Here is a 15,394-nt window from a genome sequence, read left to right on the forward strand (position 1 = left end):
TGCTGGGGAGAAGTGTGTGTCTCATCTTTTTACTATTGAGCCTTCGTCAAAGATACATTTCAATGCATGAACTTGTACTTACAAATCACAAATAAATCAAAGTTGAACTTGTGTGTCTGTATACGCAGTCTGTCCTGGGGACAGTAGGGATTTGAAGAGATATTTACCTGTCCATCATGCCAATACAGTCCTGCAGTCTGGGTCCAATACACCTGGATGAGGGAAAGGAGCAGAGTTAATGAAGCAACAGAATAAATCAGCCAGTCATCCATCCGATCACAATCAATCACTCGACTGGACATTGGCCTTGAGTGTCTGTCAACAGAAAAAAACAGCCATGTCAGACAGTCCCAGAGATGAAGGGGCACGTTCGGGAGTCAGGACACTGCATGGTGAGGCTATTTGATGTTAAGAGGGAAGAGGGAAAGGAATGGTAACAGAGAGGATCTCTGAATCGATTTCAGTCTGTCTGACCTGAAGGGCTGCCTGGGATAGAGTGTCAAGATGGCATTTCCACTGCATCGTGTTTTTTAACAATGTCGTTATGTGTACATGGAGTAGTGAGCTGCCAGCCTGCCGCTCAGCAGGAAATAGAACAAAGATGTGACATGGCCAGCCCGGTGAACTGACTGACTGCAATACCAAAATATATCTGCCCCTTCCTTCTGCAGCTGAAAATGATAATCGTAGGATTCACAGCACTCAAAGAGCAGATGGAGAGTGGAATTTCTCCCTCTTTCCCTCTCCCTCTCTCTCACTCTCCCTCCCTCCATCTCTCTCTCTCTTTGTCTCACTCTCTCTTTTGCTATCTTTCTCTGTGTCCCTGTCTCCCTCTCTCTATCTCATGCTCTGCCTCTCTATTTCTCTCTCTATTTCTCTTTCTATTTCTCTGTCTCTCTCTATTTCTCTGTGAAGTAAACAATAAACAAAAGTGAGAAGAAACGAAAAACAACATCAAAGGTTTCAAAAGGATTAAGCCATTACAAACATTATATTATCAGATAATGTTTTTAACAATGTGCACAAAGTTGTAGTACGAATATGTTGTTTGTGCTCCACTGGTTGATCCGTTTTCATGGCAACGGGTCAAAAACCTTGCTGCTGTGATTGCACATTGCGGTATTTCGTCTCACAGATATGGGTGTTTATCAATGTTTGATTCGTTTTCTAATTCTTTGTAGGTCGGTGTGATCTGTGGAAAATACAGTATGCGTCTCTGATATGGTCATACCTTTAGCAGGAAGTAAGGACGTGCATCTCAGTTTCCACCTCATTTTGTGGGCAAAGGGCACATACTGTAGCCTTTCTTTCTGTCGAGAGCCAGGTCTGCCTATGGCGGTCTCTCTCAATAGCAAGGCAGTTCATGTACATAGTGTGGACATAGTCAAGGATTTTCTTAATTTTGGGTCTATCCCAGTGGTCAGATATTCTGCCACTGTCTATTCTCTGTTTAGGGTCAGACAACTTTCCAGTTTGCAAAATGTTTTGGTTGATTCTTCCAGTCTATCAAATAGTTATATTTGTGTGTTTTTATAATTTGGTTAAGTCTAATTGTGTTGCTGTCCTGGGGCTCCGTGGGGTCTGTTTGTGTTTGTGAACAGAGCCCCAGAACAAGATGGCTGAGGGGACTCTTCTCTAGGTTAATCTGTAGACGAGGGCTTTGTGTTGGAATGTGTGGGCATCACTTCCTTTAAGTGGTTGTAGAATTTAACAGTTATTTTCTGGATTTTGATAATTAGCAGGTATAGTCCTCATTCTGCTCTGCCTGCATTGTTTGGGGTTTTGCATTGTACATGAAGGATATTTTTGCTGAATTCTGCATGCAGTCTCAATTGGGTGGTGAGTGGACTCCAGACCTCACAACGTTAGAGAGCAATGGGTTCTATAACTGATTTAAGGATTTTTAGCCAGATCCTAATTGGAATGTCAGTTTTTATAATTATTTTGATGGCATATAAATCTCTTCTTGCCTTGTCTCTTCGTTCACAGCTTTGTGGAAGTAACCAGTGGTGTTGATGTTTAAGCCGAGGTAGGTATAATTATTTTTGTGCTCTAGGGCAACGGTGTGTTGATAGAATTTGTATTTGTTGTCCTGGCAACTGATCTTTTTTTGGGACACCATTATTTTTGTGTTTCTGAGATTTACCATCAGGGTCCAGGTTTGACACAATCTGTGCAGGCAAACAAAACAGGCCCTCCTTGGTTGGAGACAGAAGCAACAGATCATCTGCAAACAGTAACCATTTTACTTCAGAGTCTATTAGGGTGAGGCTAGGTGCTGCAGACTGTTTTAGTGCCCTCGCCAATTCTTTGATAGAAATGTTGAACAGGGTGGGGCTCAAGCTGCATTCTTGTCTCACCCCACGGCTCTGAGGAAACAAGTATGTGTGTTTATTGACAATTTTAACTGCACATTTGTTGTTTGTAAAAAATGATTTTATAATCTGTATGTTTTCTCCCCAACACCGCTTTCCATCAATTTGTATAGCAGACCCTTATGCCAAATTGAATCAAAAGATTTTATGTAATCAACAAAACATAAGAATACTTTTCTTTTGTTTGTTTTTTTGTCAATTAAGGAGTGCAGGGTGTATTTGTGGTCTGTCGTCTAATATTTTGGTAAGAAGCCAATTTGACATTTGCTCAGGAAATGTTGGAGTCTGCTGTTGCAGAGGATCTTTCCGTGGTTACTGTTGACACAGATTCCACTGTAATTATTGGGGTCAAATTTGTCTCCACTTTTGTGGATTGGGGTGATCAGAACTTGGTTCCAAATGAGCTGAGGATAATTATGAAGAGTTTAAGTATAGCCAATATGAATTTGTGATCTGTATATATTATCATTTAGTTTAGTATATCATCAACACCACAGGCCTTTTTGGGCTGGAGGGTTTGTATTTTCTCCTGTAATTCATTCAATGTAATTAGAGAATCCAGTGTGTTCTGGTAGTCTTTAATAGCTGATTCTAAGTTTTGCAAATGATCATGTAAATGTAAATGTGTTTGCACTTGGTTATACAGTGGGGCAAAAAAGTATTTAGTCAGCCACCAATTGTGCAAGTTCTCCCACTTAAAAAGATGAGAGAGGCCTGTAATTTTCATCATAGGTACACTTCAACTATGACAGACCAAATGAGAAAATAAAATCCAGAAAATCACATTGTAGGATTTTTAATGAATTTATTTGCAAATTATGGTGGAAAATAAGTATTTGGTCAATAAGAAAAGTTTATCTCAATACTTTGTTATATACCCTTTGTTGGCAATGACAGAGGTCAAACGTTTTCTGTAAGTCCTCACAAGGTTTTTATTTTGTATTTTTTTGCGCACAATACCCCACAATGTCAAAGTGGAATTATGCTTATCAACATTTTTACAAATGTATAAAACATTTGCTGAAATGTCTTGAGTCCAAAAGTATTTAACCCCTTTGTTATGCCAAGTCTAAATAAGTTCAGGAGTAAACATGTGCTTAACAAGTCACATACAAATTTGCATGGACTCACTCTGTGTGCAATAATAGTGTTAAACATTATTTTTCAATGACTACCTCATCTCTGTACCCCACACATACAATTATCTGTAAGGTTCCTCAGTTGAGCAGTGAATTTCAAACACAGATTCAACCACAAAGACCAGGGAGGTTTTCCAATGCCTCGCAAAGAAGGGCACCTATTGGTAGATGGGTAAAAAAAAAAAAAACAGACATTGAATGTCTCTTTGAGCATGGTGAAGTTATTAATGACACTTTGGATGGTGCATCAATACACCCAGTCAGTACAAAGATACTGGTGTCCTTCCTCACTCATTTGCCGGAGAAGAAGGAAACCACTCAGGGATTTATTTCACCATGAGGCCAATAGTGACTTTAAAACAGTTAGAGTTTTAATGTATGTGATAGGAGAAAACTGAGGATGGATCCACAATACTAACCTAACTGACAGGTGAAAAGAAGGAAGCCTGTACAGAATATAAATATTCCAAAAGATGCATCCTGTTGTCAACAAGGCACGTCAACAAGGCACGTCAACAAGGCACGTCAACAAGGCACGCAATACTACAAAAAAATGTGGCAAAGGAATTCACTTTTTGTCCTGAATTCAAAGTGTTACATTTGGGGCAAATCCAATACAACACATTGCTGAGTACCACTCTCCAATTCTCAAGCATAGTGGTGGCTGCACCATGTTATGGGTATGCTAGTAATCATTAAGGACTGGGGAGTTTTTCAGGATAAAACAGAAAAGGAGCTAATCACAGTCAAAATTCCAGAGGAAAACCTGGTTCAGTCTGCTTTCCAGCAGACATAGAGATGGATTGAACTTTAAGCTGGACAATAACCTAAAACACAAGGCCAAATCTACACTGGAGTTGCTTACCAAGAAGTCAGTGAATGTTCCTACACCACCCTCCTTCCATCTATAGCATTTCTTATTAAAATCATGCAGTTTGTTTGGCTTCGATGCCTCATGATTGTGTATTGCTCTTTTCAAGTAGATTGTGATTTTGCTGTGATCTGATAGGGGTGTCAGTGGACTGACTGAATGCTCTGAGACACTCTGGGTTGAGGTCAGTGATAAAGTAGTCTACAGTACTACTACCAAGGGATGAGCTGTAGGTGTACCTACCATAAGAGTCCCCTCAAAGCCTACCATTGACTATGAATAGACCCAGCTTACGACAGAGCTGCAAAAATGCGAGACCCATTTTTGAGTGTTGTTTTGAAGTAGTTGTATCTAGGTTCTTGTACCCCTGTGTGCTAAGGGAGTCAGGTTCTTGCCCATTTCTGGTGTTGAGGTCACCACAGACTAGTACATGTCCCTGTGCCTGGAAATGGTAGATCTTGGTCTTCATTAAAGTGTGGGGATTCTAGTGGTGGATATACAGTATGTAGCACACAGGAGGACATCTTTCTCTGTTGAGATAATTTTTTTGTAGCCAAATGTAAAATGTTCCTATTTTGATTAATTTAATGGAGTGGGTTAAGTCTGATCTATACCAAATTAGCATACCCCCTGAGTCTCTTCCCTGTGTAACACATGGTCGTTTAGTGGATGAGACTACCAGCTATCTGTAACCTAGAGGGAAACCAGTGGCTCAATCTCCTTTATAACATGTTTCTTGCAGGATGTACATTTCTGTATTTCACATTTATTTTGTGAAGTCTGTTTTTGCCAAAAGCAGATGACTTCAGACCTTGTATATTCCAGAATGAGATAGTAAAAACGTTGTGTTCCAATGTGTTCAGTGTTGTTATTTGTGTGGTTTAGACTCGCACCATGACAGTAGGTTTGAGCAAAGCATGATGAGCATCAGATACATGCCTCTTAGGTATGGGGAGGATGGGGCTTAGGTGGGTGTAGTGATGGGGGTTGGGTTTGTCTGGGCATCTGTCTCTCTCTTTGTCTCGCACCAGGGTGTTTTTTGCAGTTCATGTGTGTGCGTGCATGGGTGCGTATGTGTATGTATGTGTTTCTATCACCTGTGGAGTCTACAGACACTGATAAACCTTGGCTGGATACGGGTTCACAGTTATATGTGAGTTCAGCACCTAGAAGAGCATAGCAGTGTGTGTGTGTATATTGCTAACATGCGTGCATCCGTGTGTGTGTCCATTCCCGGGCTTGCGTTTGTGCTTTACTCTGCTACTGATGAATGCATAGTGTGTGTGTGTGTGTGTGTTGTGTGTTGTGTGTTGTGTGTGTGTGTTGTGTGTTGTGTGTTGTGTGTGTGTGTGTGTGTGTGTGTGTGTGTGTGTGTGTGTGTGTGTGTGTGTGTCCATTCCCGGGCTTGCGTTTATGCTTTACTCTGCTACCGATGAATTCATAGTGTGTGTGGTGCAAAATAGTGATCCAGAGAGCTGTTGTGTTGTGGATGAACCATATATTGTTTTCCTCTTGTTATAATGTTGACAATGGGGATCAGTCCGCCCTTGTGTTGCCTGTTAGACAAAGGTATTGTAGAAGTAAATGAACAGTACTCTGTCCCCCTAGAATCATTAGTCATTCAGAATGCTTATGCGATACGCAACCATTCACACAACGACGCAAATGTGCACATGCTGCTGGAAGCCAAGACACAGATATACAGTATATAGAATTTAGCTCACCCCTGAGTGCAGTTAGAGTGACAGGGATGACACTCGTTGTTGGCCTCGGCATATTTAAAGATGAAGCTGTTGGCCCCCTGAAGGCCGTCGGGACACTTATCCACACAGTTAGGACCATCTTTAAAGTGGAGACACTTTACACAGTGATCCGGACCCTGAGAGAGACAGAGATAAAGTGAGGGAGAGACAGAGGGAGAGAGAGGGGGAGGAAGATAAATATTAGAGATGTGATAGTAATTGGAAAGGAGAGCAAGCAAGGACAGGGGAGAAAGGAAGAGTGAGAGAAACAGAGAGATAACAGAGAGATATGAGATGAGACAGAGAGAGATAGAGAGAGAGAAAAAAAAGGGGGAGCGAGAGAGAAGGAGAGAGAGAAAGAGGGATAAAGACGAGCGATATAATAGTAGAGGAGAGAAGATCGTGGGAGCGAGGAAAGGAGGAAGACGAGACACATAAAACACCAGCAAGTAGAGCTGGAGATAGTAACCATCCCTCACAGCACACACAATGACCATAACAATCAGCACAGACACGATTTATGAGGTTAATATGGGCTAGAAGAGGCAAGGGAAGGGAGGGAGTAGAGGGAGGCAGGGATGAAGGGAGGCAGCTGAAGGGACCTCACTGTATGGGTCTGAATGGGTATCAATAAAGGCAACAGAGAGAGCTCAACAGGGAACAATATCCCTTAAGGTGCAGAACAGAACAGAAATAAATACATATGCATTGTATTGTGGAGGCGTTTTGTGCAAATGTGCACATATGTACGAGTGGGTCTGAGAGGATGTGTGTGTAAGTGCTTGTGTGTGTGTTCTGTAGGCATAAATATGCACATTAAGTACCTTCACAGTTATAACTATGAAGCTGGTACTCAATTAGTTGTTTTATGAGTGTTATACCCATGGCGTTGAAAGGCAAAGGCTTTACTATAGCCAGTAACCTCATCTCACAGCCAAACTAATTTATTTGAGACTGCAGCAAACACAGTGCATCATGGTCTACCACAACATACTGCACCCCATCGTTGTATTACTAGCTAGCGCCCAACAGTGTACACCATGCACATCATCCCCATGAGAGAGAGAGAGAGAGAGAGAGAGAGAGAGAGAGAGAGAGAGAGAGAGAGAGAGAGAGAGAGAGAGAGAGAGAGAGACGGACGGAGGGAGGGAGGGAAAGAAAGACAGACAGAGGGAAAGAAAGACAGACAGAGGGAAAGACAGACAGAGAGGGAAAGAAAGACAGAGAGAGAGGGAGAGAGAGAAATTGCCCTCAGATTTCACAGAACATAAAAAAATCAAATTTTGTGTAAACTCCCATCTATTAGGTTAAATACCACAGTGTGCCATCACAGCAGCAATATTTGTGACCTGTTGTCACAAGAAAAGGGTAGCCAGGGTTGTAAATACAACCCATTATTTATGTGTATTTATTTTCCCTTTTGTACTTAAAATATTTACACATTGTTACAACACAGCCATAATATAACATTTGAAATGTCTCTATTCTTTTGAAACTTGTGTGACTAATGTTTACTGTTAATTTCTGATTGTTTATAATCTATTTCACTTGCTTTGGCAACGTTTCCCATGCGAATAAAGCCCTGTGATTTGAATTGAGGGAGAGAGCAAGAGAGCTGCATGTTAATCAATTAGCAGGCTGTGACAGTCCATCTGGGCCAGAGGAGCCATCTGAACAACATATGGCTAGAGGAGAGGAGGAGGAGAGGGGGAGAGGAGGAGGAGAGGAGAGGAGGAGGAGAGGTGGAGGAGAGGTGAGGAGAGGAGGCGAGGAGGAGGAGGGGTAGAGGAGAGGAGGAGGAGGGGTGAGGAGAGGAGGAGAGGAGGAGGAGAGGTGGAGGAGAGGAGGAGAAGTGAGGAGAGGAGGAGGAGAGGTGAGGAGAGGAGGAGAGGAGGAGGAGAGGTGGAGGAGAGGAGGAGAGGAGAGGAGGAGGAGAGGAGGAGGAGAGGAGAGGAGGAGGAGAGGTAGGGGAGGAGAGGAGGAGGAGAGGTGAGGAGAGGAGGAGAGGAGAGGTAGGGGGAGGAGAGGAGGAGGAGGGTGGAGGGTGGAGAGGAGGAGGAGAGGAGGAGAGGTGAGGAGAGGAGGAGAGGAGGAGGAGAGGAGGAGAGGAGGAGGAGAGGTGGAGAGGAGGAGAAGGAGAGGAGGAGGAGAGGTGGAGAGGAGGAGGAGAGGTGAGGAGAGGAGGAGGAGAGGTGAGGAGAGGAGGAGAGGGGAGGAGAGGGGGGAGGAGAGGAGGAAGAGAGAAGGAGGAGAGGTGGAGAGGAGGAGGAGAGGAGAGGAGGAGGAGAGGAGAGGAGGAGGAGAGGTGTAGGAGAGGAGGAGGAGAGGTGAGGAGAGGAGGAGAGGAGGAGGAGAGGTGGAGGAGAGGAGGAGGAGAGGAGAAGGAGAGGTGAGGAGAGGAGAGGAGAAGAGGAGGAGGAGAGGTGGAGGAGAGGAGGAGAGGTGAGGTGAGGAGAGGAGGAGAGGAGGAGGAGAGGGGGAGGAGAGGAGGAGGAGAGGATAGGATAGGAGAGGAGAGGAGAGGAGAGGAGAGGAGAGGAGAGGAGAGGAGAGGTGGAGGAGAGGAGGAGAGGAGGAGGAGAGGTGGAGGAGAGGAGGAGGAGAGGTGGAGAGGAGGAGGAGAGGAGAGGAGGAGGAGAGGAGGAGGAGAGGTGAGGAGAGGTGGAGGAGAGGAGGAGGAGAGGAGGAGGAGAGGTGAGGAGAGGAGGAGAGGAGGAGAGAAGGAGGAGAGGTGGAGGAGAGGAGGAGGAGAGGAGAGGTGGATAGGAGGAGGAGAGGAGAGGAGGAGGAGAGGTGGAGGAGAGGAGGAGGAGAGGTGAGGAGAGGAGGAGATGAGGAGGAGAGGAGGAGGAGAGGTGGAGGAGAGGTGAGGAGAGGAGGAGAGGTGGAGGAGAGGAGGAGGAGAGGAGAGGAGAGGCCAGGGAGTGGACACATGCTGAATCTAAAATCAACCTCTCCTCCCAACGCACTCCGGTAGATCTCATAGAAAAACATAGGTTCACGCATCATGGTAGAACATAGCCTCTCTCTCTCAACCGCCTATCCTGAGTGTGACTGATATTATTACAAACTCAAAGCATAACAGGAGCACAATGTGGAATATAATGTCATTGCTATGGCTTCTGTTGTCATAACATGATTGATGCAATCCATTTGTTTACCTCCGGTACTCTCGTTTCCATCAGAGAATAACGCTAAGCCTGAACCTGACAGGTGGGAACAACAGTAAAGCTCGAGGATCATGTAAGTAAGTCATGGTGCTAGATGTTACATAGCTTGCATCCTCAAATTACACCTCATTCCTTATTTAGTCCCCATGGGCTCCCTTAAAAAGTAGCGCACTATACAGGGAAAAGAGTGCCATTTGGTAGGCAAAAATATGTTCAGGAAGTTATTTGAACTTGATAATAGCTAGTCGACTGTATGCAAGAGGCAAACAACTAACCCCAGTTCAGAGTTAGGTTTGAATGTAACATCTCAACATCTCTCTCTTTCAGGCCGATGAACATGACGTACACTACATGGCCAACAGTACGTCGACACCTGCTCGTCGAACATCTCATTATATGGAGTTGGTCCTCTCTTTGCTGCTCCACTCTTCTGGGAAGGCTTTCTACTAGTAGTTGGAACACTGCTACAAGGACTTGCTTCCATTCAGCCACAAAAGCATTAGTGAGATCGACACTGATTTCCATGACACTGTCCCATACACTCACACATACTCCACAGTAGAGCTGGGCAACATAGACAAAAATCCATATCACAATCAATTTACTGAATTATCACGATAATGGGAAATTGAACGATATGTTTATAACATTAATGTGCACCACAGTAATTTGTTTATATTACCCTTAAAACTACTATTAATACTATGAATGTTGTTGCTATCTTTTGTCCAATTAACAATCACCTACAGTGCATTTGGAAAGTATTCAGACCCTTTCCCTTTTTCCACGTTGTTATGTTACAGTCTTATTCTAAAATTTAATAAATTCATTTTTTCCTCATCCATCTACACACAATACCCCATAACGACAAAGCGAAAACAGCTTTTTTGAATTTGAAGTAAATGTGATATTTCAGTTGTTGAATTTTTATACATTTGCAAAAATTCTGAAAACTTGTTTTTGCTTTGTCATTATGGCGTATTGTGTGTAGATTGATGAGAAAAAAATAATATTTAATTCATTTTAGAATAAGGCCGTAACATGACAAAATGTGTAAAAAGTAAAGGGGTCTGAATACTTTCTGAATGCACTGTATATTAGCAAACACATTTCATTTAAAACTTCCCATTTCTCTAGTAGGGCCCTACTGTTTATCGGAATAAACAATTCCACCAAAATGGTCGGTTTGGTCGGTGCCGATACATTTTGGTTTAGGTTGCTAGACGTGATATGCCTAACAATCCAACCCGACCAACCACCCTACTTTAGTTCTTACCTTAAGTAATCATCTGTCTTATGTAACCAGAAATTAGTATAATATGTTACGTTTGTTAAGTGATCTGGCCTTACATTTACTACGTTACGTCTAGTCTATGAGACCAGGCTGCTGGTCAACCTGTCTGATTTGTCTCAATGTTCTACCACTCCACAGAGATGGAAGATAAGTCTCTAGTCCACAGTAATACTCATCCTTGTGTGACTGTGTGTGACTGTGTGTGTGTGTGTGTGTGTGTGTGTGTGTGTGTGTGTGTGTGTGTGTGTGTGTGTGTGTGTGTGTGTGTGTGTGTGTGTGTGTGTGTGTGTGTGTGTGTGTGTGTGTGTGTGTGTGTGTGTGTGTGTGTGTGTGTGTGTGTGTGTGTGTGTGTGTGTGCGTGCGTGCGTGTGTGTGTATATGTGGCCTTGAGTACATTGTGTGTAGTGAGATTGAAGCCTAAAGGGGTGTTGACTGAATAAACAATAAAGATCACAGGCAGAACAGAGAGAAGAGAGACGGGAGCAGAGAGAAGAGAGAACGGAGCAGAGAGAAGAGAGAAGAGAGAAGAGAGAAGAGAGCAGAGAGAAGGGAGCAGAGAGAAGGGATCAGAGAGAAGGGAGCAGAGAGCAGAGAGAAGGGAGCAGAGAGAAGAGAGAAGGGAGCAGAGAGAAGGGAGCAGAGAGAAGAGAGAAGGGAGCAGAGAGAAGGGATCAGAGAGAAGAGAGAAGAGAGCAGAGAGAAGAGAGCAGAGAGAAGAGAACAGAGAGAAGGGAGCAGAGAGAAGAGAGAAGAGAGCAGAGAGAAGGGAGCAGAGAGCAGAGAGAAGGGAGCAGAGAGAAGAGAGAAGGGAGCAGAGAGAAGGGAGCAGAGAGAAGAGAGAAGGGAGCAGAGAGAAGAGAGAAGAGAGCAGAGAGAAGAGAGCAGAGAGAAGAGAGCAGAGAGAAGGGAGCAGAGAGAAGAGAGAAGAGAGCAGAGAGAAGGGAGCAGAGAGAAGGGAGCAGAGAGAAGAGAGAAGAGAGCAGAGAGAAGGGAACAGAGAGAAGGGATCAGAGAGAAGAGAGAAGAGAGCAGAGAGAAGGGAGCAGAGAGAAGAGAGCAGAGAGAAGGGAGCAGAGAGAAGGGAGCAGAGAGAAGGGAGCAGAGAGAAGAGAGCAGAGAGAAGGGAGCAGAGAGAAGAGAGAAGGGAACAGAGAGAAGGGATCAGAGAGAAGAGAGAAGAGAGCAGAGAGAAGGGAGCAGAGAGAAGAGAGCAGAGAGAAGGGAGCAGAGAAAAGGGAGCAGAGAGAAGGGAGCAGAGAGAAGAGAGCAGAGAGAAGGGAGCAGAGAGAAGAGTGAAGGGAACAGAGAGAAGGGATCAGAGAGAAGAGAGAAGAGAGCAGAGAGAAGGGAGCAGAGAGAAGAGAGAAGGGAGCAGAGAGAAGGGAGCAGAGAGAAGAGAGCAGAGAGAAGGGAGCAGAGAGAAGGGATCAGAGAGAAGAGAGAAGGGAGCAGAGAGAAGGGAGCAGAGAGAAGGGATCAGAGAGAAGAGAGCAGAGAGAAGAGAGAAGGGAGCAGAGAGAAGAGAGCAGAGAGAAGGGAGCAGAGAGAAGGGATCAGAGAGAAGAGAGAAGGGAGCAGAGAGAAGGGAGCAGAGAGAAGGGATCAGAGAGAAGAGAGCAGAGAGAAGAGAGCAGAGAGAAGAGAGCAGAGAGAAGAGAGCAGAGAGAAGGGAGCAGAGAGAAGGGAGCAGAGAGAAGAGAGCAGAGAGAAGGGAGCAGAGAGAAGAGAGAAGGGAACAGAGAGTAGGGAGCAGAGAGAAGAGAGAAGGGAGCAGAGAGAAGAGAGAATGGAGCAGAGAGAAGAGAGAATGGAGCAGAGAGAAGAGAGCAGAGAGAAGGGAGCAGAGAGAAGGGAACAGAGAGGAGAGAGAAGAGAGGAGAGAGAAGGGAGCAGAGAGAAGAGAGCAGAGAGGAGAGAGAAGGGAGCAGAGAGAAGAGAGAAGAGAGGAGAGAGCAGAGAGAAGAGAGAATAGAGAAGAGAGAATGGAGCAGAAAGAAGAGAGGAGAGAGATGGGAGAAGAGAGAAGAGACAAGAGAGAAGACAGAAGGGAGCAGAGAGAAGAGAGAAGGGAGCAGAGAGAAGAGAGATGGGAGAATAGAGAAGAGAGATGGGAGAAGAGAGAAGAGAGAAAGGGGCAGAGCGATGAGAGAAGATAGAAGAGAGAAGAGAGATGGGAGAAGAGAGAAGAGAGAAAGGGGCAGAGCGATGAGAGAAGAGAGAAGGGAACAGAGAGAAGAGAGAAGATAGCTGAGAGAAGAGAGAAGATAGCTGAGAGAAGAGAGAAGATAGCTGAGAGAAGAGAGAAGATAGCTGAGAGAAGAGAGAAGGGAATAGAGAAAAGAGAGAAGAGAACAGAGAGAAGAGAGAAGATAGCAGAGAGAAGAGAGATGGGAGAAGAGAGAAGAGAGAAGAGAGGAGAGAGCAGAGAGAAGAGAGGAGAGAGGAGAGAGATGGGAGAAGAGAGAAGAGAGAAGGGAGCAGAGAGAAGAGAGAAGGGAGCAGAGAGAAGAGAGAAGGGAGCAGAGAGAAGAGAGATGGGAGAAGAGATAAGACAGAAGGGAGCAGAGAGAAGAGAGAAGAGAGATGAGAGAAGAGAGAAAGGGGCAGAGCGATGAGAGAAGAGAGAAGATAGCAGAGAGAAGAGAGAAGAGAGATGGGAGAAGAGAGAAAGGGGCAGAGCGATGAGAGAAGAGAGAAGGGAACAGAGAGAAGAGAGAAGATAGCTGAGAGAAGAGAGAAGATAGCTGAGAGAAGAGAGAAGGGAATAGAGAAAAGAGAGAAGAGAACAGAGAGAAGAGAGAAGATAGCAGAGAGAAGAGAGATGGGAGAAGAGAGAAGAGAGAAAGGGGCAGAGCGATGAAAGAAGAGAGAAGGTAACAGAGAGAAGAGAGAAGATAGCAGAGAGATGAGAGAAGAGAACAGAGAGAAGATAGCTGAGAGAAGAGAGAAGAGAGAAAGGGGCAGAGCGATGAGAGAAGAGAGAAGAGAACAGAGAGAAGAGAGAAGATAGCTGAGAGAAGAGAGAAGATAGCTGAGAGAAGAGAGAAGGGAATAGAGAAAAGAGAGAAGAGAACAGAGAGAAGAGAGAAGATAGCAGAGAGAAGAGAGATGGGAGAAGAGAGAAGAGAGAAAGGGGCAGAGCGATGAGAGAAGAGAGAAGAGAACAGAAAGAAGAGAGAAGATAGCTGAGAGAAGAGAGAAGATAGCTGAGAGAAGAGAGAAGGGAATAGAGAAAAGAGAGAAGAGAACAGAGAGAAGAGAGAAGATAGCAGAGAGAAGAGAGATGGGAGAAGAGAGAAGAGAGAAAGGGGCAGAGCGATGAAAGAAGAGAGAAGGGAACAGAGAGAAGAGAGAAGATAGCAGAGAGAGGAGAGAAGAGAACAGAGAGAAGAGAGAAGATAGCTGAGAGAAGAGAGAAGATAGCTGAGAGAAGAGAGAAGGGAATAGAGAAAAGAGAGAAGAGAACAGAGAGAAGAGAGAAGATAGCTGAGAGAAGAGAGAAGGGAACAGAGAGAAGAGATAAGAGAACAGAGAGAAGAGAGAAGAGAGAAAATAGCTGAGAGAAGAGAGAAGAGCGAGAAGAGAGAAGATAGCTGAGAGAAGAGAGAAGATAGCTGAGAGAAGAGAGAAAAGAACAGAGAGAAGAGAGAAGATAGCTGAGAGAATAGAGAAGATAGCTGAGAGAAGAGAGAAGAGAACAGAGAGAAGAGAGAAGAGAGAAGAGAGAAGAGAGAAGAGAGAAGAGAACAGAGAGAAGAGAGAAGATAGCTGATAGAAGAGAGAAGGGAATAGAGAGAAGAGAGAAGAGAGATGGGAGAAGAGAGAAGAGAGAAAGGAGCAGAGCGATGAGAGAAGAGAGAAGATAGCAGAGAGAAGACAGAAGAGAGATGGGAGAAGAGAGAAGAGAGAAAGGGGCAGAGTGATGAGAGAAGAGAGAAGGGAACAGAGAGAAGAGAGAAAATAGCAGAGAGAGGAGAGAAGAGAACAGAGAGAAGAGAGAAGATAGCTGAGAGAAGAGAGAAGATAGCTGAGAGAAGAGAGAAGATAGCTGAGAGAAGAGAGAAGATAGCTGAGAGAAGAGAGAAGATAGCTGAGAGAAGAGAGAAGGGAATAGAGAAAAGAGAGAAGAGAACAGAGAGAAGGGAGAAGAGAGAAGAGAGAAGATAGCAGAGAGAAGAAAGAAGAGAGAAGAGAGATGGGAGAAGAGAGAAGAGAGAAAGGGGCAGAGCGATGAGAGAAGAGAGAAGGGAACAGAGAGAAGAGAGAAGATAGCAGAGAGAGGAGAGAAGAGAACAGAGAGAAGAGAGAAGATAGCTGAGAGAAGAGAGAAGATAGCTGAGAGAAGAGAGAAGGGAACAGAGAGAGGAGAGAAGAGAACAGAGAGAAGAGAGAAGGGAATAGAGAGAAGAGAGAAGAGAACAGAGAGAAGAGAGAAGAGAGAAAATAGCTGACAGAAGAGAGAAGAGAACAGAGAGAAGAGAGAAGATAGCTGAGAGAAGAGAGAAGATAGCTGAGAGAAGAGAGAAGATAGCTGAGAGAAGAGAGAAGGGAATAGAGAGAAGAGAGAAGAGAACAGAGAACAGAGAGAATAGAGAAGATAGCTGAGAGAAGAGAGAAGAGAACAGAGAGAAGAGAGAAGATAGCTGAGAGAAGAGAGAAAGGAACAGAGAGAAGAGAACAGAGAGAAGAGAGAAGATAGCTGATAGAAGAGAGAAGGGAATAGAGAGAAGAGAGAAAATAGCTGAGAGAAGAGAGACGGGAACAGAGAGAAGAGAGAAGAGAACAGAGAGAAGAGAGAAGATA

At 44.5% G+C, this 15,394-nt stretch overlaps 1 protein-coding gene across 1 annotated transcript in view; it reads right to left on the bottom strand.

Annotated features, from left to right (window-relative positions):
* The window catches only part of LOC139538902 (receptor tyrosine-protein kinase erbB-4-like), a 591,021-nt gene that overhangs the window by 101,178 nt on the left and 474,449 nt on the right, over positions 1–15,394 (bottom strand). The window contains exons 15-16 of the mRNA XM_071341463.1: positions 6,110–6,264; positions 168–212 (exon numbers count right to left, since the gene is read on the bottom strand). Of these exons, the coding sequence (XP_071197564.1) occupies positions 168–212; positions 6,110–6,264 (200 nt within the window). The remainder of the gene's footprint in view (positions 1–167; positions 213–6,109; positions 6,265–15,394) is intronic.

Source organism: Salvelinus alpinus, chromosome 14 (assembly GCF_045679555.1).
Source record: "Salvelinus alpinus chromosome 14, SLU_Salpinus.1, whole genome shotgun sequence".
Lineage (NCBI taxonomy): Eukaryota > Metazoa > Chordata > Actinopteri > Salmoniformes > Salmonidae > Salvelinus > Salvelinus alpinus.